At 45.7% G+C, this 25,795-nt stretch overlaps 1 protein-coding gene across 3 annotated transcripts in view; it reads left to right on the top strand.

Moving 5' to 3' along the window:
* Positions 1–6,514: 6,514 nt before the first annotated feature.
* PAX3 (paired box 3) overlaps positions 6,515–25,795 on the top strand; it is a 110,548-nt gene continuing 91,267 nt past the window's right edge. Inside the window, exons 1-4 of one of the 3 annotated variants that reach the window (XM_035133908.3) lie at positions 6,515–7,290; positions 9,486–9,721; positions 12,117–12,246; positions 14,788–14,922. In XM_035133908.3, the coding sequence (XP_034989799.1) occupies positions 7,206–7,290; positions 9,486–9,721; positions 12,117–12,246; positions 14,788–14,922 (586 nt within the window). In that variant the 5' untranslated portion in view covers positions 6,515–7,205. The remainder of the gene's footprint in view (positions 7,291–9,485; positions 9,722–12,116; positions 12,247–14,787; positions 14,923–25,795) is intronic. The other 2 variants (XM_088670827.1, XM_088670828.1) reach the window with 2 other exon arrangements.

The raw sequence follows: 25,795 nt of genomic DNA, 5'->3' as shown, positions 1-25,795 counted from the left end.
GGGCAGCAAAGCCAAAGCGTATTTCTAGGTGGGCGAGAAAGAAAAATAGCAGCACAGGTTAATAACAAGAGTTTAGGAATGGAGCGGGGCACGTGTTGGGGGAGGAGGGGCTGTTTGCTGACATTGAATGTGAACACGCGGTGAGAGGAGATGTGAGGGTTCGGCGCGAGTAGACCCTCCTGCTAGCGTCCACTCAGAGCGAGTAAACGTCTGAAAGGCGGCAGGGAAACCACGCGATCCAGAACCCTCCATATAGCGTGGAAGCCTGCACAAGGCCTTACGCCCTGGCACGTGAATAACTGTAGAAGCGCTCACATGTCTGGAGGGAGGATGCCTCAGAACGGGATCCAGAGAGGTGGAAGTCTGTGCTTGCTGAGGCTCCTTGCCTCCAAGTACACGTGGAGAGAAATTGTTATAGAGGCCACGCCTCCACCCTCGCCTTATTTTATGTAAACCGCTTTGAGGTTTTGATGATTAAGTGGTATATAAATCCTGATAGTTTCCCCCCCCCCCAGCATATCGTTTGAAAAGGACTACTGTAGCGTAGCCCCAATCAGTACAGTACTTGAATTTCACTTTCACCCGTGTTAACTCTGAGATAAGCTCCACTGGAGTTCCAGAAAGACTGCTTTTAGGCTTGCAGTCCTAAGTCCCAGTGACTTTAGCAGGGGAGAGAATTAAGAGCCTGCTTAACTCTCTCGCCCATTAAAGTCCACGGGGCTTCAAGGTGGCCGAACTGCGCCCGCCTCCATTAGACGGGAGTTGCAATTCCCCATACAGATCATGAGGACCATACAGATCATGAGGATCATACAGAAAACCCAGCTTTGCCGCAGAGATGCACGGGCCTTTTCTCTTTACAGTATACAGTATACTTGTACCTACAGAATACAATCCTGAACTTTTTGCAACAAACGGAAGGCCACTTGGAAAACGAGGCTTGAATTCCTGCATGCTGAGCTATAACTCTGCATGGAGACCTGCCGGAGACCGGCGCCCCCCTCTCCATTTTTTTGCGCTCGGAGGGGCCTGAAGGGCAATAATGTTCCAATTAGAAACTGCAGCTCCAGCCAAGCTCTGCTCTATGGAGCTATTCAGCAGCGTCGCGTTGCGCCTGGCACTGCTGGCGCGATCGTGGGGGAAGATATCTTAATGTTAGTGGTGGGGAGGGAGACCAGGCGGATTCAAGCAGGACGCAACAACAGCACAGGACCCCCGAGCTGGCGGAAGGCCCATATTGGGCTTGGGGGTGGGGAACGAAGGGTGAGAGGCTGGTGGCCCACAGCGTGGCTCAGTGGCCACAAGCTCGGACCCAAGTGAAAGGGAGGCGGCGGTGAGAGTGAGCAATGCAGAGAGGACACTGTTGGGCAATCCGGTTCGCAGCCTGTTCCAGGCGTCAGTCACGGCTTTCCTTGTGTGTAAATACCAGTCCGGACGGATTTCCAGAGAAATGGGGCTAGGATCCAAGAAAGTGTTACTGGGACCTGCAATCGTCACCTAACGCACCGGGAAACAAATACCAGTATAAGGAGCCTCTCCACCCCCATCGTTCAGCCCAGACACTCAGGTGACCTTCTGGCTGTTCCCTCCCTGCGAGAAGTGGGGTTACAGGGATCCAGGCAGAGGGCCTTCTCGGTAGTGGCGCCCGCCCTGTGGAACACCCTCCCATCAGGTATCAAGGAAGTAAACAACTATCTGACTTTTAGAAGACATCTGAAGGCAACCCTGTTTAGGGAAGTTTTTAAAGTTTGATGTTTTATTGTGTTTTTTAATAGTCTGTTGGGAGCCGCCCAGAGTGGCTGGGGCAAACCAACCAGATGAGCGGTGTATTAATAAATTATTATTATTATTATTATTATTATTATTATTATTATTATTATTATTATTATTATTATATTATATTTTGAAAAGCTGGCCACTTGCAGAGAGCTGAGAGAGCTGTTCAGTGATGGAAGGGATTGCCTTGGAAGGTGCTGGATCCTTCTTCCCCACATGTTTTTAAGCAGAGGCAGTAGAGGTGACTTTCAGGCAATGGGTTAGGCTAGAAGGTCTTTGAGGTCCCTCCCCACTATATGATTCTGTGATTTCAGTGGAATCTACTTCCACTCAACAATTATTAAGATAGCATCCGGGACATGGATATTCAGCCTGTATCCAAGCACGTTGATTCAGAAATCATTTCCTTAATATTAATGGTATAAAGGCACAGGAATCTTACAGTGCTATTCTAGGCATATTTACTCAAAAGCAGGTCCCACGCCATTCAGTAGATCTTCCTTCCTGGTAAATATGCATAGGATTGCAGTCTAACAGCAGTCTTATGCATGGCTACTCAAGAGCATGTCCTGTTGAGTTCATTGAGCCTTACTCTCAGGTAAGTAAGTGTGTACAGGGTGATTTAAACCTTCATTGTGCTTTGAATTGGGCCGCTTCAATATAGTAAGAACCAACAACAGGATTGCAACCTTGCTTAGTTTATACTGTGGAATATATCGGAAGTTTCCAATTAAATGTTTTTTGGAGAGGGTTAGAATCCAAAATTGCAGGGTTCATTTGGCCTGGGGCTTCACTGCAATAGAAGGGACACTTTCAATTTATGTCTAGGTTCTGGGCATAACGTTTTACAAGAGCACACGCCCGAGCTACGGTTCACGAGTTTGAATTTCAGTGTTCTTTTAAGGCAAATGCAGACTTTCTTCCGACCTGTGCTTTGGGCCTGTAGGCTGCAGGGGGGATGAGCACTTCTGGGAGCTAATTAAAGAACAGAGGTCACAACAACCCACCGGGAGATTCTCATCCACGAGCCCCAAAGGAAATAATGGAGCTTGCGCAAGAGCACTAGCAGGTCGTATTCATTTCAGTGCCAGAGGGTGGGGAGTTAGGCAGGATCGCTTCCCGAAGCACTGTGTCAAAACCGGAACCAGCTTAGTTTGGCTTTTAAGGGGCAGCCAAATTTGGTTCAGAGTTGGTTTTGCACAGACAAGGAATGGTGGCCTGGCAAGATGACTCCCTTTCACTATCTCTGCAGGATCAATTGTGATGAGCTTATGTTATACACGCAGACAGCACCCCCACCCACCCACCCGGCGAATAATATAGACCTCGGCGTTGGGAGCAATGAGATGTCATTAGGGCGGAACTAATAGTAAATTAAAACAATTTTCTTTTTAAAACGGTGGAAGACAGAGAAACAATATACCACACTTCCAGCTTTTCAGGCTCTCCGATGCAACTAAATTGCAAGGAAATCAATGGGGATTTCGTCTCACGTAAATAGTTGAGGAACAAGATGGAGAGCTGACGATTTACTTTCAAGTAACTAGCTGAGGATGGAGAGTTGGCGAATCTGTTGACGAGTCTATCTACGGTATACTGTACAGTATATGCTGGGTATATAACAAGCGCTCTGGTTCCATTCCTTTTACGCACCTCTGATTTCTGCGCACTTCTGAAATGGAGGCAACAATCTATGCACTCTTACTGGGGGAGGAAGTCTCATTTAATTCAACAAAATAAAAAAATTCCTTCAGTAGCACCTTAAAGACCAACTAAGTTTATATTTTGGTATGAGCTTTCGTGTGCATGCACACTTCTTCAGATACACATCTGAAGAAGTGTGCATGCACACGAAAGCTCATACCAAAATATAAACTTAGTTGGTCTTTAAGGTGCTACTGAAGGAATTTTTTTATTTTGCTTCGACTCAGACCAACACAGCTACCTACCTGTAATTAATTCAACAAGACTTCCTTCCGATTAAAACAGCAGTAGAATCCCGGCTGCATATTGATCTGTATCGATCGGGAATCGGAAAACAAAACAAAAAACCACTTTGGGAGTTCTGTTGACTCCAATAGGACTACTCTGAATCAAATCAGTTAATAATTGCTGCCATTTAGAGTTAGTAAAGTGCAATCCTCCCCCCCCCCCAATGTTCATAGGTGTAGTAATTACCCTGTGTGCGCGCCCATGTGGTTGAGCTGGCTTAAAAAAATAAAACAACATCACACCCATGGAAAAGAAAATGATTTTCCTTTCGTCACAGTGTTGACGAGGAACACGGAAATAATGTACGGGGAGATATTTTCTGCGCAATGGAGGATCACAGGGGCTTATAAACACCTAGGAGTAAGTCCCAGGTGAGTCCCTTGGCCCCCTGGGACTTACTTCTGAGTAGACATAGATAAGATTTCACTGGAAGGCTGCAATCCTATGCACACTTTATTAGATGTAAGTCCCAGTGGAGTTACACTTCTAGGCCTGTGCTATTAATTCAGCATCTCTGAAATCAATGTTTGGCATCCACCCTGATCTTAAAACGCATTTCGGTTCAATGGAAACTGGTTCCAAACAAACTGTGTCTCAATTCAATTCACATCTATTCACTATCCCGGCGCTTCAAGATCTCTTGCCTGGGCCCTTCAAGCAATACGGTTCTCACATGTTCAGTCAGTCGCTTCCAAATGCCATGGCAAAAACAGGAGGGCTCGAGTAAAACTTGGGGATTTTTAGAAAAGGCTAGAGGCGTGCTTTTCGAAACTTAATAAAAAAGCGATCTTTGCAAACCAATATTGCTCGCAGGTAGGCTGGAAAATTCGAAGTATTTTGTGAAGCAACAATTCTTCCGTGCTGGCGTATTTCCCAGATCCGTTTAGTTCCCCCGATTCCCCTAGGGTGCCTGTGGAAGAACAAGGCGCAGGCACTTCCATCCTAAATGCGCTACTTGGGAGTAAAGGCCATGCTTGGATTGGGTCTGCTCTCAGGCCATGATATGTGGACGACAGCAAAAATAACGGCAGGTTGTATTTCTTTTTCAACTTTTTTTTAAAAATATATATTTAGGGGGACATTTTCCTTACTTTTCTTTACCTTTCAGGGCCTGGTTAGCGCTTTGTAACGTACAAAACCCACACATTAATACAGTGTTCTACATATGCGTCCGTCTTAAAATTGGCTAATAATCTGCTGTACCTTTATCTGTTTACGAATTCTGTGATTTTGGAAGCCACCGGTCGGGAGACTTTTAACTAGGAAAGCATTAAGGCAATATAAACGCGCGCACCCGAGCGCGCACCTACCCAAATAATAATGACTAGACTCGCATTGGCTTCAGTACTTTAAAAAAAACAAAAACCCACCGTATACTGGACTCCTTTTGCACATGGACTCCTTTTAAGTTATCACTGGGGGAGAAACTGACCCGCCTTTTAAAGACTTCTACCAGCTTTTACTTTATTCCATATTTACGGGTAACTTTTCATTGTATGACTGGAAGAAAACCGGGCAAACATTGTCCGCCCCTCAGAATTATAAAATGTATCATAAGTTGGGGGAGTAGGGTGGGGAGGGACTTGAAGCCTAAAACTCATTGTTTCCTTTATTTCAAAGGGGGAGAAACCTGAACGATTCTCATCCTTTTGATTGATTAAGGTCTTGAATAACTTGAGGCTCGAGAGTGACAGTTACTGAATAGACTATTGCAAATAAAAAAAAAGCCCTGTGGAAAGCCGGGCTGGCACTTCAGAGTGCAAAGGAGGCGAGTTTGCTGGCACTTACTAAGTTATAAATAAAAGGACATGCACAATAGTACCTTCTTTAAAGACAGACAGTCTTTACAACACTCCTGGCGTCATATCCTGCTGTGGTCACTTCAGCGCCTAGTCAGTCTTTTCTCTCCCTCTTTCTTTTTCTTTCTTTTTTTTAAAAAAGCAACCCTTCCCCTCCCCCCAGCAGTTTAGTTTCAATGCTATAATAAATTCCTGGGAAGAACTGCTTCTTAGCAAAGTTCACTTTGGCAAACATATATAGAAGTGTGCAGTGTGTGTGTGTGTGTGTGTGTGTGTGTGTGTGTGTGTGTGTGTGCGTGTACTGTATACATACAGCACACGGCCCGTATATATGCACAAAGACTCCTACCTATCTTTTCAGTCTTTAAAAGCAACAATCCGTTTGGGGGATCTAGAAAGATTCCTGTTGCCGCCGTCGCCGTCTTGGTTTTTGTTTTGTTTTTAAAAATACGATTGCACCAAACGCTGGATTTCCACTCGCTCCAAATGCTGCTTTGAAAAGTTTGAAAACCGAAGGGAGGGTGGTTGAGTGGGGGCAGAGAGAGAGAGAGAGAGAGAGAGAGAGTTTTGCTGGATGCCAGACACACGCCCAGGGGAATCTAGTCTGGAGTTTGAAAGGACAAAGAATAGTCTCGAGAGAAACGCTGGAGTTACTCTTGAGTTTCTCTCGGGCTAACGCGTACAGCTGCGCATTTACAACCTCCCCGCAGAAGAAAGAAAAGGTGGCCCAGAAAGAGAGAGGCAGAGAGGCAGAGAAAGACACTGACTTCAAGCCATACAAGAGGTTGGCCACTTCCTCATTGTAATCTCTCGCACAGTGGCATTGTGCCAAGAGGAGTTGTAAAAAAAAAAGAGCAGAAAAAAGGAAGGGACCGTCCTTCTCCTCCCTCCTCCGCCGCTTCCCTCCCCTGCTCCCCTTGCATTTTCTCCTGTCCAGCCATACTCTAAAAGAAAAGACACTTCATCAAGGGGAGAGAGAGGCAAATCCCGGGTCACCCTCCTAAGCCGGAGCCCTTCGATTGTCAGGAGGAGAAGAGAAAGTTGGCGCTGTCGTCCAATCAGCTCGTGTCTTCTCCAGACGGGACAGTCTCCAGGCTGGCCAATCGCGGCGCAGAGATCCTAAGGAAGCTTGGGGTGAAAGAACTAATAAATACTCCGGAGCGGAGTTTCCTTTCACTTCGTATCAACAACAGGAAGAAATCATTCCTGCCACTCAAGCCCAGTTCGTAGCAAAGTGAGCTCATCCCACCGCAGGGACCAGGCACCTCGCGGCTTCCTCGGCAGCCTTTTTCTCCGGGCAAAACTTTTCCCACCTCCTTTTCCTTGCTCACTCTCTCTTTCCCTCGCTCTCACTTTCTCCCTCGGCCACATCTTTGCCTCGAGATACCACGTTTGATTGAGAAACAGACCAGGGACAACGACCCCCCTTCCCCCCTTCCTATAGCTTTGTCCCTTCCCCCTTTTCTCCTTCCCCTCCTTTTTATTAATATCTTTTTTAACAACAACAAGAACAACAACAACAAATCTACTCGATTCATTCTCTGCGGATCTTTTTCCAGAGCTGATCTGCGTTTGCCCTTTCCTCTTAACCTCCGCCATACCTGGATATAATACGTTGAGAGTCAAGCTGCCTTCAAAATGACAAGTCTGGGCGGAGCTGTCCCAAGGATGATGCGACCAGCTCCCGGACAGAATTATCCTCGCAGCGGGTTCCCATTAGAAGGTAAGACCGTGGAGCAGGAAAATTGGATGTTGGGGTGGGGGTGGGGGGAATCTGTGGCCTGCTTTGGTGCCAATGAGGCCGACTTGGATACGCCTGGCTGTGGACCTGAACTCCTGAGTTCGTGGAGTTAAGGAAAAAGAAGCTGATGTGCACACGCTTAAAAAGGAGCGGGTCGAGAGCAAGAGAGAAGGTTTCAGCTGCAATTGTAGGCACGCTTCCTTGGAAGTAGGTGCCAGCGAAATTAACAGGGATTCCTTTCAAAGGAGACTGGATTGGAGTGTAGCCTAGTTTCAACAGCATGGAAAAGCGCAGACAGGAATACCACCCCCCTCGACACACCCACGAATTATACGCATTACCTTTTCGTCAACTTTAAAAAAAAAATTGGGGGGGGGGAGAGAAGATAGGAAAAGCCAGGAAGGCCACTGGAGAAAGCGGAGGCAGCGCAGATCCCAAACGAGTTTATTTCCCTCTTTGCTTTTCATGTCGGTTTCACTTGGAGGGTGGAATTGTCACCTGGCTGGGCGACGGTAAGCGTTGTAGGTGAGCGAGTCACTAAACTTGGTCGCAGTGTCAGAGCCGGAGGACACCCCAAATTTCTAACTCCGCCAGAAACTCCCTTGCATAAGAGAAGTTTACAGGACTTTCGCCCGGCTCTGCCTTGCTTCCTTTACAAGCACAAGCCGGTAATGCCACCACAAAACTAGCAATTCCAACGACTACTGTTTAGGGACAGTAATAGGTAGAAAAACGCCTTAACTGCTGTCAAGCAACTCAGCTCCAACTCTCACTTTCTTGCATGTGGGCACCGCGCAACACACAGCAGGATTCGTGTGGACATTCGCAATTTGTCCAAAACATGTCAAGAAACTTCCTTCCATTAATTGAATCTTAAGAGCTTTCCAACTAGGATTTCATTATTAAAGGTGGGGGACTTTTCTGTTCCCTCTTGCAAGAGAGAGTGAAAACAGGTGGGATCTTTTCCTAGCCTGTTGATTTTCGTATAATCAACTCAGACAGGATGCAAGGAAGTTGGCAACTCTTCAGCGAGTTTATGAAAACGTTAAAGCAAGCGATGAAACAATACTGTACAAATTGTTTCAGGTCAAAACGACTCAGTGTGATCTGGAGAAGGGATGCACAAACAGGTGGGGAAGAAAGCGGACTGATCGGAAACAAGCAAACAAATAAACAAACAAAACACTCAAACATCTTTCGAAATCGGGTTTTCGTGTGACTCTAATATTATTACTAACATTTCTATTCCTCAAATGCATGGTACGCACCACTTCCCTTCCAAAACTGCCCCGACATATGAAACGCTAACAGTATAAGTAAATATAAAAGTTGTGGGTTGTTGTTGTTGGTTTTTTTTAAAAAAAGACTGTGTTTATTCAAAATGGGGCAGATTGTCACATTCTAGCAGACTTCAGGAGACCCGTGGTCAAATGTCTAAGATGCTTAGCTTTTTCCTGCAGTGAGAAGGAGGAGCACCAGTTGCAGGAAAGTTGCTGTTACTTGTATTTACCCTCTTTTCTGGATCTTTTTGAATTATAAATTGCTTCTTTTGAGGGGGGATACTCCGATTACTTAGAACACTTGTCAACACTGTATGTTTTCCTTCCGAGGAGAAGAAAGAGCGATTTTAAAAGAAGGAAAATACCCGCGGTAGCCAAAGACTTCCAAACGTCAACCACTGCTTGTATTGGGGTGTTTTCAACCTAGGAAGAAATATTTATTGAACTGAAACCCAAAGCACTTTTTCTCGGAAGAAAATTTCGTGGAAGCCGACCGAGAATAAATATAACCTTCGCGGTTCGGTTTTTAAAACAGATTAAAATGCCTTGCACTTCGTCCAGAACAATGTATCTCTTACAGATTTAAGAAAGTTCACAGTTTTGCAACGCCTTAGCCTCTGTTTGCTACGATAGAGACAACAAACGGTATCGGGGAGTAACTAACCCGTTTGCTAACCAATCCTGAACACGTGCGCGAAAAGTTCCAAGTAAAAATGTTTCAGGATCCGTGTGCCAGGCTCAAACGATGCCACCAACCGCAAGGGGAAGGGGGAGGTGTCTGGAACGCGCGTCTCTGTGTGTCGTGTGTAACTGTCGCTGTATCTTGCGTGTACGTGAGGAAGGCCGCTCGGATACCTAAGGAGCCCTCTCTTCTTTGTCCCCCCCCCCTATGTCCAGTGTCGACTCCGCTGGGCCAAGGCCGAGTCAACCAGCTCGGGGGCGTCTTCATCAACGGCCGGCCTCTGCCCAACCACATCCGCCACAAGATCGTGGAGATGGCTCACCACGGGATCAGGCCGTGCGTCATCTCTCGTCAGCTGCGAGTCTCGCACGGCTGCGTCTCCAAGATCCTCTGCAGGTACCAGGAGACCGGCTCCATCCGGCCAGGGGCAATCGGAGGCAGCAAACCCAAGGTGAGGAAGGCGCAGCGCCGCTGGATCAGGCGAGGGGATTGGGGGGGGGGGGGAATTGGCTGGGCAGCATCAGGCCGCGGACCTGAAGTTGCGCTTTTATTCAGAATCCGGTCAATCCAAAGGCCTACAAAATGGGGGCAACCGCCTCTCCGTCCCTTCCAGTGCATGCTCTCTCGCGCTTGGGATCTTGTAGCAAGACATCCGGATTGGGATTATATGGAACAAGAAAGGACTGGGTGGTTCTGTTAATTAAGAGGGGGGTGGGGGGGAGAGGCGTGCAGAACTTCAGCTCTAAAGTTCCAACCAGTTCTAACCCCCCTTGGCTAGCGCACAGGTCCCCGCAGGTCCAGGTTGGTGCACTTCCTTCGCGATCCTGTGTCTGGGATTTGCAGCGCCGACTGCTCCCTGCTTCAAATGGGCCTGGCAACGCTCAGGAGCGCTAGGCTCTGAACGCATTTCTCTCCTCGTTGGAACGCTCTTGGTTTTCCTTGCTTGCACCCCTTTACAACCACCCTAGCCCTGCGGAGATACAGATCCCAACCCCCTTCTAGCGTGTGCATATTGCTGCACACTTACCCGGCCACCCTCAAGAAGCATGCGCCGTTTTTTCTAAATAGGATCTAGAAAAGTAATCCCTGCACTAGTTCAACTCTCTCCTGGCCAGAGTAACTTTCAGACAGACAGTTGTTAGACCTTGCGGATCCCTCGGAGCAGTGGCGGGTGATGGGGGGGGGGAGGGAGGGGACTATAGCCCCAAACCGAGACCAGCTAGGGAAGGCTGGGATCCTAAGCGACTTTCCTTAACCATGGCAGGAATCCGAAAGGCTGATAATGGCTTTGGGACAAGTGTGCCAATAAACGCGGAGGTCTAATTGATTTTGGATTACACCACTAACGAGAGTGGACTGTATCCAAGAGAAACTTGAATTTCAGTAATTTACCTTTCCATCTACCCGTCTTTGTAGTCCAACTTCTGCTACTACAAACGTTGCATTCTCATCTCACCCCTAAATATACTTCCTCCTCCCTCTCTGGAAACTAATTATCACTGAATTCAATGTAATCCGGGTAAATGAATTTTGGAGCCAAGCGCTTTTCTCCTTCCTTAGCCTTCTCCTCCGAGGTGCATTGCGCAATCTAGCATATAAATTGCTAGTTTCCCAAACTGTTCATATACAAACGTTAAGAGGTTAGAAAGATACTAAATCTAACAGTCACGTCCCCCGTTTCCAGTCTGATTTCAATGTTAATAAAAGTTTGTCTGCGAAACCGTTTCCCAACTTTGAATTAATTTATTCTGACACTGGGGTTGTATTTTTTGCCCCGACCTCGCCATTCCCCCTCCCCCCATCTCCATCTTAAATGGCAAAGGAACAGATAGGTTTGAAACCTCAACGCGAATACACAGCATGTGTGTGTGTGTGTTTGTTTGTTTGTTTGTTTGTGTGTGTGTGTGTGTGTATTTATACATAAAATTAAATGTAATCTTATTTCATCTTTCAACGGAAGGGGATAATAATTCGCGCTTAATAAAAGGCTTCATGCATGCAGAAAATTCTCTTAGATCTTTAGAAATAGGACGTTGGATGCCGTAGCTTCTCGTTTATGTTTTGCGGGATTTGGCTGTTTTTGCTTGGCAAAAGTTTCTATGAACTTTCAGGACTTTTTTTTTAAATGATATTTTGTTCTAATCATAAAGTGAATGGGACCCCCTTCCCTTCTCCCCCCTCTTCTCCCTTGTTGGCATTTCATTTTAACACCCCAATACATTACTTGGAAAGGAGTCCTATTCGATTCCGACCGACCTTGATTGCCAACCTTTTAGGAAGCTACCGGAGGGTTTCCTGTCTAATTCTGCTCTGAATCCTTTTGCAAGCCTGTTTCATGTCACACAGAAGGCAGTGTTTCTGGGTTCTCAATTTTCTTTTTCAAACGTGAGTCCTGATTCTTTAGCCCCCCTCCCCCCTCCCCCCATAGCTGCCAAGTTTTCCCTTTTCTCGCGAGGAAGCCTATTCAGCATAAGGGAAAATCCCTTAAAATAAGGGATAACTTGGCAGCTATGCCTCCCCCATGATCAGTTCCTTTTATGGGGACTGCTGCTAATTTTAAAAACCCATGTTCGAGTCATTTCACATCTTTGCTTCAGCTGTTTTCTGTCAAATTGGCACCCCAGGGTCTGCAAAGCCGAGGAGATGAAGGACTTGTTCAGGAAGGATCCGGGATTGGTCCTGACTTTCAGCAGCATCAGTCTGAAGGGATTCCATCCCTCCCTAGGCTGAGCCCTCGGTGTTCATTCATTCTCGTGGGGCGCCAGGTTCTCCCCCCCTTTCTTTGCCATCTCTCTCCACGCAAAGTGTCCCAACTTTTGTTCCTTTCTGGGTCGTTTCTATTAAAGCAGGTGACGACGCCTGATGTCGAGAAGAAGATCGAGGAATATAAACGAGACAACGCGGGCATGTTCAGCTGGGAGATCCGGGACAAGCTGCTGAAGGACGGCGTGTGCGACAGAAACACCGTGCCTTCAGGTAAGTCCGGAGGGGACTCATTCAAAATGCCCTGGGGGTTCACCAGCTTCCGGATCCTGTACCCACTTAAGCCGATTCTACAGATCGATGACGGTCTGATCATTGCAGGAAAGGGCCGTAGCTCAACTGCATCTGCTTGCCATCTCCAAGGAAGGGTTGAGAGCCTCTGCCGGCCAGTGTAGACCATAGGCTACTGAGCTACCAAGGGTCTGCCTAAGGCGATCTATCTTCCTAAAATATATTGATAGGGAAGTTGATTCAGTTGATTCTGGTACACCAGCTCCCAGGTAAGTGCACGAAAGGTGCCATCGAAATTAAGGTAACGCTTCTAAGGAAAGAGGCTAGTGTCCTCGAAAACTTCGCTGGAATTGTCAACCCAGCCCTGAAAATACTTCCTTACAGCCTTACAGATCCTAAGCGGCTTTACTCGCAAGCAAGCCGCACTTAGTTCAGTGGACGAAAGGTCTAAGAAAAGGACCGGAGCTCTCACTCCCATGGATTTCATTGGAACTTCCCCTCACCAAATAGATGCAGACCGGATCGAGGTCGGTTTAAACACCAAATATATATAATTGTTTTAGAAGCTCGCCCTGCCTTCCCCCCAACCCCCGCCCTGAGTTCCCATCAGAGACATCAAACGACGCTGCTCTCGACAGACTGCAGGCTTTCACGGGCCCTGTGGGGCCTTGCGCGACTTGCTGGATGAGTGTCCATGATCTGGCTTTATCTTATAGGCACTGGATGAAAGAAACCGAGGGAAAGAGATCGCCTAGCGTTGGGGGAAAGGCTGCGAGCCGGGTTAGGTAGTGGGACGTAGTAAAAGAAGACTAGCAATCTTCGTGGCTTGTCATTTCCTTGAGTTCTCATAAATCCGGGTGATCCGATTAACCACCATTGAAGCACATGTAGCGTCGAAACATCGGGCTAGGAAGGTTTGTTTTTAATTAACATCCTAGAGCATCTCTTTCCGCCTGCCCCCCCCCTCTTTCCTCCCAGAGCAACAATCCGGGACGGGAATGTTTAGCAGGCCAGGGATCGGAAAAAATAATCCCGTATTTTTATTTTTTTTAAATGGATCAATGTATAAGAAGCACAAGGACATTCTTTATTTATTTATTTTGCTCATTGGGAATGGGAAAGGGCTTTTGCAAACGGTGCGACGCGCATCCTCTGAGAAAGAAAAGGGGATGGGATCACTCTTCCGAGGAAGAATTCCAGAACTAGTCTATCGAGGCGTTTCGCGCTGAACCGTCGCAAGAAGTGGATTGTAAACTGTCTAAGATCAGGAAGGGGTGGCGGGGAGTAGGTGGGCGAGAAGCCCGTGGGAACGTGGAAGGACTGATTGGTGGTGGCCCCCCGAAATAGTCAAGACCGTTCCTTGGAAGGAATTAGTTCTTAGATGGTTCCAGCGCGGAAAAAATGCGGTGCGCTGAGTTAAAATATCCAACTTTCCTTCCCCAGGCAAGTTCCTGCTTATAGCAAAGAGAAAGGAATTGAATCCGCAACCAGTTTTGGGAAGCGAAAATTTTGGATTTGAACTCAAACCCCAAAACCTTTACAAAGTTCCATTGAGATCGATGGTAGTGAAAATCCATGGGAGGAGAAGGACTTTCACTCCACCCAGCCAGATGTACCCGAGGCATGTACGGTTAAAGTACTGTACATGTATTCTGTTCGCTGCTGTTTTGCAACAAAGGTTGAACCTAACTCGAAATGGCTTCGACGTGAGGATGCATTTCTATGCACGCCTTTTTGGGATGGGAGGTTAAGCCCTAACGAACGCTTTCTTCCAAGTAAACTTGCAGAGGAAAAGGCTGTAAAGCTTCTAGAGCTCCAAGATCCGGATCATAGCTGCCAAGTTATCCCTTTTTTTCAGGGATTTTCCATTATGCTGAATAGGCTTCCTCGCGAGAAAAGGGAAAACTTGGCAGCTATGATCCGGATCCTCCACAAGTTTATTCGGAAGTCAATCCGCATTGCGCATTCAGCAGTGTGCTCAGTGTTTCCTCCTCCTAAGGCAGCGTTCACACAATTACAACCTTTTACATGATTATTATTATTATTATTAATGTTGGGTACCAACCTCTCTTTAAATCTTTCGTTTAGTTGGATTGGAGATCCTGATTTCCTAGCGCTTCAGCTGTTGATCTTATTAACGCTTTTAAATGCGCACGGGGTCTTTCCTATTTATTTCTTCGTTTGTTTGTATTGGGGGTAGGTAGGAAGAATTATACATTCACTCCTTCATTTTTAAAAAATTATATGTCAAGACTGTTTACAACAGAATCGTAAAAATGCAATAAACGACCAAGCAGTCGTAATCCTTTAAACTACAAATCAGAAGGAGCGCCAAACTTTTCTGTGATGAGCAGGGGATCCGAAAGGATTCGCCCCGAGACTGCCAAACGCCACTAGTCCCGAAGGAGGTTCATTGCCAACCCCTCAGCACATAAGCAAAGGATGCTCTCCATAGTTAGATGCAGCTGCCGCCGCCTCCTTCCAGCTTCTGCCTTCAGTTATATTTCCCCCTCTTTCCCCAAGTGAGCTCCATCAGCCGTATTCTGAGAAGCAAATTTGGGAAGGGAGAAGAAGAAGAAGCCGAGCTGGAGAGGAAGGAAGTGGAGGAGAGCGAGAAGAAAGCCAAGCACAGCATCGACGGCATCCTCAGCGAACGAGGTAAAGGGCGGCCGGCTTCTTCTTCTTTGAGGGGATCGAGGCGCAGTTAGAGAGTGCAAAGATGATTGATTAGGGTCTATAGCTTTATGGGACAGAGGAAGATGTAGAAAGGCCGGACTCTTTGGCTAGGGGAGCCGCCGAGCATGTTGATCGAAAGGGGATGTCGAAGGGGGGCGTCGAAAGGGTAGATTTGGCTGCTCCGTTTCTTTTTAGCGTTGGGAGAATTTCCGGGAGAGACACTTCGGTGGTGTTTGGCTTTGGAGGGGGAGGGATGGAGATGGGCTTACCCAGGTGTCGGCGGAGAAGCGCTCGTTCGCGATTGTGAAAAGAGGACCCTTTAAGGGTGAGACTTTTGGGCGGCAGCTTTAGGTAGATTCAGGAAAGAGAGAACCACGGACAGGTCCCTAGCCTCTGAAAGGTTTCCTGGTTGAAGAAAAGTTGGTTTAGATGACTGCTCTCCTTGTCTGCCTATCTATTGGTGGTGTATCTCAGTTTCAGCGGGATACTGTGACTCTGTCTGCCAACAAGTGGTGCAGTTGGGTAAATTTTGATTCTGGACTTAAGGGCCTTCGTCACTCCAGCACTTACTTAAAAACATGGTGAGCCCCTTGCTGCGTTTCCCTTGTCTACCAGCTCATTCCACTGTGCGGGGACCCTGAACGTCTGCCCCAAAGTCCCATCCTGGCGGTACAACTGTCCTAAATAGGTTTATTGGGAGTTTTGCTGGATGGAATTATGTATATGGGTTTAGGCCTTGCGTTTAGACAGACTCTAGTCTAGGCCTAACTGTATTTGTGCTACCTTTTGTCTGGGGGTCGCAGTACTCTCTTTGGCGACATCTCCGTCAGGAAGAGGACACCCCCAATGAAGGAACATGTCTTCCGTGGTCATGTCTTCCGCGGTTCCAACAGTAGACAATGATACTTGTTGTACTCCTCTTGTCCTTTTCTTGTGTCTGGCGCCTGACACAGGCAGAAATAAAAGCAGGTACAGATTCTTCCTAGAATGTAGAAAGAGCAGTGATCAAAGCTTCACTTCTGTGTGAGGCGGCTGCCCAAGGCAGGGCCGGGAAGAAAGGTGACAGCCTGATCGACCATCTAGTCAACCTGTAACCTGTAGCCGGGCTGCCCCCTTCAAATGTAAACACATTGACTACAACTCATTTTGATATTTCACATCGGCTTGAAGTCCCACACCCATTCGGTGTGTTCAAAATCTCGGGCTGAAATCTTGAGCACAGTTGCCCAGGGGAAAGCACCTGATGAACTCTATGGGACTTACTTCTGAGGAAACAGGGAGTTGAGATCGGGCCCTAAATGTACTTGGCAGACAAACAAGAAACAAAGTCCCATCCTTTCCGATAGCTCGGGGCATGGGCGTACCCAGGATTTTTTTTTTTGGGGGGGGAGGCATGGGGGTGCGTTGTAGGCCTCCCGGTTCTAGTAACGTTTACGCGCAAGGAAGTAACAGGGCGATCCTATCTACGTTTACTCAGAAGAAAGTCCCCCGGCGTTCGGTAGGGCTTTACTCCCTAGTAAGTGCGCCTGGGATTGCAGCCCAAGGGAGTCCCACGGAATCCCAGGGGCGCTTTATTTCCAAGCTGGAGGGCTGAGCATCTTTGCCAGAGAGACAGCGCGATCCTGCGCCCAGAAAGCAAGTAAGCAAGCGAGCAAGATTGAATTTAGCGGGTGAGCAGCATAGCTGCCAAGTTATCCCTTTTTTAAAGGGATTTTCCCTTATGCTGAATAGGCTTCCTCGCGAGAAAAGGGAAAACTTGGCAGCTATGGTGAGCAGGCATAGGAAAGCTTTTCTCTGACTAAAATTTGGAACAGGCATGAATGGACGGAACCGGAGGTTACAACAACAACAACAAAGTTATCGGCATGTGTGGGTTATGGAATGGGTTGCCAGAAACGCTCGATTCAATTCTGTGTATTTCTGGGTGAGACGGAGAAAGAGAAAGAGAAAAAAAAAAAAAAAGAGAGAGAGAGAGAGAGAGAGAGAGAGAGAGAGAGAGAGAGAGAGAGAGAGAGATATGGATGGAAGGAGACCCAGTTGTGTGAATTCCATGGTCTCTAAACAGCCCAGTTGGAGAGTTCTAGTCTCTTATTCACATTAATTTCATGTTATTAAACAACTTGCGATCTCGCAAATTCGACCCAGAAGTGGGAAGAGTTCTGAGCCTGATGTTCCGATCAGCAAGCGTATGTATGAAATCTAGAAGCAGATAAGGATGCACGTCCAAGACTTCTTTCCCCTCCCCCACAAAGCAAGGCTCCCTCCTCCGCCTTTTAAATCGCACAGTATTCAATTGGCGTTATTTATGAAGAGTTCGCAATCTGGTGGGGGGGGGAGGGAGAGGCTCCCAGTAGGGGTAGGAGTGGGGGGGGGGGAAGAGAGGAGGTTCGTTGTCTGAACTCGTTGTGAAAAGCTAGTTGCTCAATCGTGTGGCCAGAGCCGTTTAGTCCCTTCCCCCCGTGTCCTTAAATCTGAACAGTATTTTGGGTTAGTCAAGCTGAAGTCATTAAATAAAAAGGGACAGGGGAGGGGGAGGGAGGGGGGAGGAGGAGGAGGAGGGAGAGAGGTCCTTGAGAGAAAGTCGCGATCCTGCCCGTCCCCCCCTCCCTGGGCTTCACGTCAAACGAGAGATCCTGCCCAGTAGGATAGTAGCCTGCTTAAGCCGTCTTGGGCTTTGCCTACTCTGAAGTAAAAATAAATAGGCTTGAGGTGCCAGGAATGCAGGAAGAAAGATACTACCGGTATATCTATATATCAATATCTATATGCTGCTCTCCTCCAAAGGCTACCTGGGTTGTTGATTTATAGAACTTCCAAGTTTTATTTTAGCAACAGCTAGAGGGAAGAAAGTGAAAGACTAAAGAGATTTTTTTTTTTAAAAAAAGGAACTCTCTTTCTCCGTGTGTGTGTGTGTGTGTATGTATAATGTGAAAAACAAACCATAGCTAGATTAAACCACAGTCTGGGGCTATGATTCTGAGTCTATTTTGAACCTCTGTTGTGCATGCTTAGTCTATTGCAAATCCTGCTTCAGTCAGAAAGCTTTGCATGAACACAGTAACAGCAATCAATGGAGCTTACTTCCAAGTAAGTGTATTTTGGATCAGGGTGCAAGATAGATTTTCATCTGCTCCAGTAGGGTTCTTCTTCCCCACCCCACCCCCACATTAAGAGTCTGTTGCAGTTGCCATCTAAAACAGGGGAGGATGCTTAATCCACTTCTCTACAGGTTGTCTGTTGTTGATGTTGGAGCTGGTTTTCCAAGACCTTGTGGCTTGAGTAGATGGGGCTGTTGCCAGTGCCGGGATGACTTGTTGTTTGAGGTTCCCCTCGCACTCCTCCTCCTCCAAAGCTTGCCCCTTGCACATCCACCCTAGGCCCTGGAGAACAGGAGACAAAAAGTACCAAATGAGCTGGTCAAACATTTGTACAACTTTTCCAGCTTTTACAAAGAAGGCCTTCTATACACAATCTACACTTGGAGATGAACTTGGAAAACAAAGAGGGGAGAGTCCATTGAAACTCGCACTTTAGCTCTGGCCAGACAAAGGTTTAGCTCGCAGCAGCTTGATGTGGACAAAAGAAGGCAACCTTTTTATAATTCAAGGAGAAAAGAAGAGAAAACAGGCCCTACAATAGGGCCAGAAAAGACATTATGGGCTTGCAATGAGGGATGAATTATTCAATGAGCCCCAATAGCCAATGCTCTGAGGAGTTTTATGGACTCTCCACCGTGGAAAAAGTGGCTATTTTCACCTACAAAATGTCTCTAGCCTTTCTAGACGGCTAGAGATGCCGACAGCCATTCAGGAAGGACAACTGAAACCATTCTTTAAGACTATAGCATCCCTCCACATTGTAAAAGGAGAGGGGAGGGGGGGAGGTGACACCCTCAAGCCTACTAGAGATTTAAGGAGAGCTGCATCTTCACAGTGTTCAAATGTATATGTCAAGAAAGAGAGGCACAAATGGAGAAAAACAATGCCGGCAGGTTCATGGGTTTAATTTTTTTTTTTTAAAAAAAGGCAGATTGGTCACTGAACTGGAGGCCTCTGCACTGAATGTAGATTTCCACTCTCTTAAATCTTAGCAGCGGAATAAAATGTGGGGTGAAGAAAGAATGGCTAGGGAAGAAATAGCTAATGTTAATGGCCAGCACATTTTTATTGATGATAATGCCTGTTTTCATTGCATTGTGCCCAGTCTTGAGCTCATTTATTTGAAAATGAACCTTGTTGATTTAATTACAGGTAGGTAGCCGTGTTGGTCTGAGTCGAAGCAAAATAAAAAAATTCCTTCAGTAGCACCTTAAAGACCAACTAAGTTTATATTTTGGTATGAGCTTTCGTGTGCATGCACACTTCTTCAGATACACTTCTTCTTGTTGATTTAAATTTAGGTATGGATCTTTGGATGGAGATGTCTTGGTTCTGGGCTAAGACATGGTGCCAAACCTCAAGAACACTGAATAACTGTTATTTATTTTATTCAGTCCTTAACAAAACCATCTCAGATCATTTTTGGCAATTCAGAACACATATCCCCCAAAATGGAGGCACTCCAAGTGACAAACTTTTTGTTTTGTTTTGAATTGAACTAGGAAGCTTAATCATAAACATATTCAGAATGGCTATTGGAAGTCTTGCTATTTGTTCCTTCAATATCTGTGAAATAAATGGATGTCTTTTTGTCAGAGCAAAACTTAAAGGATAATCTGTTTTTTGTTTCTTTTAACTCAAAATGTGTCTTTAATAAGCTGATAACTACTGCAACTATGAGAAAAATGGAATATGGTTAATTTTCTGAGCCTCAAGAAATGGAGATTTATTGTTGCCATTATTTAATATTAATGGCTCTTTCTAAATGTTCAAAAGAATCGGTATCAGTGGATTTGTTTTGAAAACATTATGTATGAAATGAATCTTTAAGACACTTGCCGGAATCTCAACATGTTTGTGCAGAAGTAATTGTTATTATTAAGTTGGAGCTCAGATAACCTTACGAACTGCATCATAAGCTTTCTTTTAGATTTCCTTTATGAAGGCTTTGCTTTATGACTGGTCTTACTCTTGGTTCTGTGTTGGAAACTTTAGAATTATGAACAGAAACTTCTGTGGTAGAAACTCCGTGGTTATGAATGGTGCAATGACCTCTCATGAAATGTTTGTCCAGCGACCTCTATGAAATGTAGGCTTCACAAATTTCAGAAAGAGCTGGCTTTCTGCATCTCCAACTTTTAAAAAAAACAAACCAGTTCTGGGAAAATGTAGAGAACTTTGCATAATTCACAGCTCAGTTTTTCACTATAACTTTCTGTTCTCAGACATGTTGACATCTAGGGATGAGAGGCGTTAAGACAGAAATTGATTACATATTTTTCTTGAAATTTTAAAAGAGTATTATGGTACTCTTCAGTGCTGGGTGTGGTTGAAATATTTTACTAGCAGCACACTAAGAGATTTTGCTGTACACTAGTAGTATTATCCAATCCCAGCTTTAATCTCGAAGGAAGAAGGTATTTGTTAATGTAAGCAGCTGCTAATTTGGGAAAGATTCCTACGATTATGAGTAATTTAAGAAGAATAAATAACAACTCCCGTTCCCAGAAAGCCGGTTTGCCCTAGTGGAGTTGTGATATTTGTTGTGTTGCTTGTTGCAGGAAACTCAGGCTCAAATCTCTGATATGCCAGTTTGGGCATGCTGGCATTACTTTGCATATCCCACCCTGTAGGGTTTTTATGCAAGTAAAATAAAAAACAATAGGACAGATTTCAAAATTATTTCAAAATACAAGTATTCAGATGCTCCCAGTGAAGTGGACCAGATTATCTGATTATGTGTGAGCCTTCCTAGCTACATTTTTAAAAATGAACACTAGTTGTTGCTGTTGTTACAAGTTTCAGTAGCACCCTTCATCCAAGGATCACAGGGTGATTTACATTATAAAAAATACAAAAATACATAACATAGTAACAAACAAAACAATAACACCCTCCCCCCCAGTTTAAAGTGCCATAGATTGTTTAATTAGCCACAGGCCTGAGAGAAGAGGAATGTTTTTGTCTGGTGCCTAAAGATATGTAATAAAGATGCCATGTAGGTCTTCCTGGGGAGAGCATGCCACAAGTGGGGAGCCACCACAGAAAAGGCCTGTTCTTGTGTTGCCACCCTGCGGATCTTTTGCAGAGGAAGCACACGAAGAAGGGCCTCAGACAATGATCCCAGGGTAGCTGCCTGTGTATTGCAAATAACATTTATTGTTCCCAATCAGACCATCTCATATATAGTTCTAGAACAGGAATGGCTACCTTTATTGGACCTGAGGGCCACATTCACCTTTGCCAAACCCTCCCTTCGAGGGCCACATGTCAGCGTTAGGTGTTGCCACCTCCAGTCTGCACACACAACACTGGGGACGCACATTGTGGACACACACAGTAGAAACACACACACACAGTCTCAGATGTTCCCTCTGCAGCTGAGGTTTAAACCTATTCACTTAGTGCAGCACAATAACAACTTAATTTATTTCCTTTTTGCCAAAAATCAATGGATTCTTGGGGGGCAAGAGGAAAATAAGTTGCCTGAGGGGTCGAATCAGGCCTGTGGACTGGGTTCTCTCCCTACCCCTTCACCAACCTGTTTGAAGGATCCCTGTTCATGAATCGTGTTCTGTGGATAACAGTGCTGCTTCCATCCCATGATTTGTGTTTCTTCGACTTTGCAGTTGAAAGTCTACCCAGGGACCTTTGGGTGTTCTTTCTATAATTGTCTCCTCAAGAAAAATAGTTCTGTGGTATTCTTGGTTGAAATTCTTGCTTTTTTGAAATGCACTCCGCAAATCCTATTTCCTGCAGTTACAGTGTATGAATACATTTCGTTCCTTGGAGGGTTGCAATGTTTCTTGTGGCAGCATCTAAAATTAGATTTCAGTGTCTTCAAACTAATGCTATTGATTGTGAAGGATATGACTAAGATGCCTTACCTAATTATTTGTGTGGACCAGTGTATAGTCTCTTTTTTTAAGCGTATAAGCGTATAACTTTTTTTTTTGAATTGTTATCACTTTTGGCAAAACAGAAGTTCTGATTGATTTCGAGTCAGTTTGTTTAGGGTCTCCATTTGAGACTGCTGCTTATTGGAAGGCCTATCCTATCCCTCTAAACCAGTCGTCCCTAACATGGTGCCTTCCAGATGTTTTGGATAACTCACTGGGGTGATGGGAGTTGTGGTCCAAAGCATCTGGAAGGCAGCAATCTGGGGGTGGCTCCTCTGAACAAAAGCCCCTCCAGCCTGCCTTAGTTCAGGGTGCCAACAGCCTGCAAGGCTTACCCTTGTCTCTTGTTCTGCATGTACTGGGAGGGAGGGGCTGTATACTGGCAATCTACTGGAAGACAAGGCAATTGAATATCCAAGATGGGCAGTCCCCAGCTCCCAATATGTGAAATGTGAGTCACTGGACATGCATGTATGTAAAGTTCCTTTTCAGCAACAATACATGGCTTCATTTCAAATGGCCGCCATACCATTTGCAGGCCTGGGATCGATCAATCTAGATATTTCCTGCCCACTCATTGCTCTTGGCTGGGTAAGGATTGGTGTGGGATCTATAGCAGAATTCTGCTGTAGAAATGTGAAGTGAGTCCCAAATAAGTGGCTGCCATGCTGGTGTTGGTACTGCAAGAATGGCACCTGTGTCAGGGCTGGAAACCTGCTTGTCGGAGTCTAGAGTGGTTATGAAGAAAACTTCATAGCAGCACATAGGCAGGGATGGGGAAGACCCCTGAAGATGTCACTGTGAATTGGTTTACTGCTCATGCATTTCTTTCTGCACCTCTGCAATACATTGCGAACCTGCACATTTTAAACAGATCACCACTAAGATCTCAAAATCCATTGCAATAAGTTTCTAGTGCCCTGCCCCAAAATGTACCACTGTTAGAAAAGGGATGGGGCGGGATCAGCATCACTGCCACCTATGACAATTACGGAGAGTTGCACCATACTAGAATATGCAACCATGGGCACATGTGGTGGTGCATTTGAGGGACACATTGATAGTCTTCTTGCAATTGCTAAGAGTCTCTAAAGAAATAAAGTGGAAGAGAAGCCTTTGTGTTGACCTGAGAAGCATTCAGTGACACATAGTGGTGTTTTTTTTAAAAATGAAAAATTGCTTGACCCTGTGGGATATCTCACTTGTCTGTTTCCAAGTTTGGGGAATGATGTGGTTTTAGCCTGGAATGGAAGCTCTGGTCAAGTGAAAAGGAGAAAGACAACCATCCTCTCTAGGCCTTCTCCTGGCTCCTTCTGAAGCATGTGCTCGGGAGACATTGCTGTTTCTTTTACTGCTGCACTGGGGGACTCCTCCTGCTCAGTGCTTGAATGGCACTCTGTTCTCTGACCCAGTGGAATTGGCCTCTAGGCATGGTCACAATGAATTGTTCCCTAGTCATGTGCACTATTCCAAAGAGCTCTACTCATCCCAACCCTCTACCCTTGGCTTCAGTGAGAGAGCAATTCAGGCTGGAGCAGACTAAATTGCCTCCTTTCTTTCTCTCTTACTTTCATCTCGGCCAAGCCCTCCCTCCCTTCTCTTTATTTCTTCTTTGCCTGAGGCACACATTAGTGCAATTTCTTCAGCCACCGCTATTTTGAAGGGGTGTGTGTTGTGGAGTGGAGGGTTCTTTCTTTCTTTTTGGGAGAGAGAGAGAGAAAAAAGATGCGAACACAAAAGGCCCGCTCAGTAACTAAAAAGCTTAGACCAATGCGGCTTCTCTAGCTGGGTGATGCTTTTCCTGTTTGTGAGTTTGGGGAAACATTTTTTGCTTTGTGCTCTAACAGAACCAGAGGACAGATGCTGACTGTAAATGGGACACGCGACAACCGGCCTCTAGCTTAAATATTTTGAAGCAGCATTACAATTACTGACTTGATACGCCAACTTTGAAGTGGTTGCACATGATCTAAGAGGCTGTTGGGTCTCTATGGATGATCAGCTGTTTAGGGTTTTGTTGCTAGGCATGGGTTTTTAAGGATATTTTTTGGATCATTAAAGCATATAAATATTTTGCAATGACCAGTCAAAGCTGAGATAATGTTGTCACATCCAGATCCCAGACTGCCATTAATCATTTTCTTTATTATCACAGAATAGCTTACTGGTCCTGAATAGGGGAATAGATCGTTTTCATTTTCTACTGCTTCCTCTTTAAGGATTGATTCATGTGTACTCCATTCAAGTGGCAGAAGCGATCAAGTGACAAGAGGGGAAGCATATTTCTAGGTGGGAGAGTTGTGTCCCACATGCTAAGATCGCAGAAAGAAAAATAACAGTACAGTCACACCTCAGTTTAAGTATGCTTCAGTTTGAGTACTTTCAGTTTAAGTACTCCGCGGACCCATCTGGAACGAAATAATCCACTTTCCATTACTTTCAATGGGAAAGTTCGCTTCAGGTTAAGTACAGGCTTCCGGAACCAATTGTGTACTTAAACTGAGGTACCACTGTATTTGCTAATGACAGGAGTTCAGAAATAGGGGAACAAGTGGGGAATTGATGGGGTGTGGGTGTGTTTGTCCTTCTGCAAATATGCTGGTAGGCCTTCCTTGATACATAAGAAGATCCTGTTGGATCAGACCAAAGGCCCATCTAGTCCAGCAGACTCTTCTCACACTGCCAACCAGATACCTGTGGGAAGCCTGCAAGTGAAACCCAAGTGCAACAGAGCTCTTCCTACCTGCGATTCCAAGCAACTTTTTATAAGAAAGCTCTCTGTCTCTGTCTGTGTGTTGTTACAGGGTAAATCAGCTATATTCTTGACATGAACATCTTCAGAGAAAGCAGGGCTGACCCAAAGCATATTGCTGTCTGACTGAGGCTAAGGACAAAACGGTGTCCTGCCGCAGAAGCCGATCCGACTAGCAGTCGAATCCTGTTTCAGCACTGGTGGAAGGTCTGTGTTGTCCTGAGGGTGGCAGTCTAGCCTAGTGGGCATAGGGCACCCTTAGCTCTGTCCTCCGGCACCTTGCTGCCACCCCCTGTTCCTCAGCGTCGGCTGCCTGAGGGGGCTACCTCACTCTGCCTAATCGAGTGAATAAAACTATTTCACAGATCTTCTTTGATAATCTTGGCAACTTTGCTGAACAGGGAGGATTTAAACAAAGCAACACCACTGCTGGAATCGACAGTCTTGACTGTATGAATGATTTTTTAAAAAAAAAGTTTCTCTACTCCTGATAGAAAGGTACACTCAATGGTCACAACTCCTTGGAGAAATGGCCTTGGTCCAGTATACCACCTCCATCATTTTGCCCGGACACTGAGGTCCAGCACCGAGGGCCTTCTGGCGGTTCCCTCGTTGCGAGAAGCCAAGTTGCAGGGAACCAGGCAGAGGGCCTTCTCGGTGGTGGCGCTTGCCCTGTGGAATGCCCTCCCAACAGATGTCAAAAAGGAAAACAACTACCAGACTTTTAGAAGACATCTGAAGGCAGCCCTGTTCAGGGAGGCTTTTAATGTTTAATAGACTATTGTGTTGTATTTTTCTGTTGGAAGCCGCCCAGAGTGGCTGGGGAGACCCGGCCAGATGGGTGGGGTATAAATAATAAATTATTATTATTATTATTATTATTATTATTATTGGAGAGTGTAAATGCTGAGGCAAATCTGTTTTTGCTGCAATGTGAATACCCACCAAGTATTCCATTCAAAGCATTCTAAAGTATTTAAACATTTGCTGTATTTCATTCTAAACATTTTTTGTAAATTCAGCAGTACACAGGATGTAATGTTTTAGGAGTCTGATCAGACTTACACATCAAATCCATTGCAAAACTAAAGGGGTGTGTGTGTGTG

This window comes from Zootoca vivipara, chromosome 5, assembly GCF_965207765.1.
Source record: "Zootoca vivipara chromosome 5, rZooViv2.hap1.1, whole genome shotgun sequence".
Lineage (NCBI taxonomy): Eukaryota > Metazoa > Chordata > Lepidosauria > Squamata > Lacertidae > Zootoca > Zootoca vivipara.
This window is presented reverse-complemented; position numbering and strand designations above follow the sequence as displayed.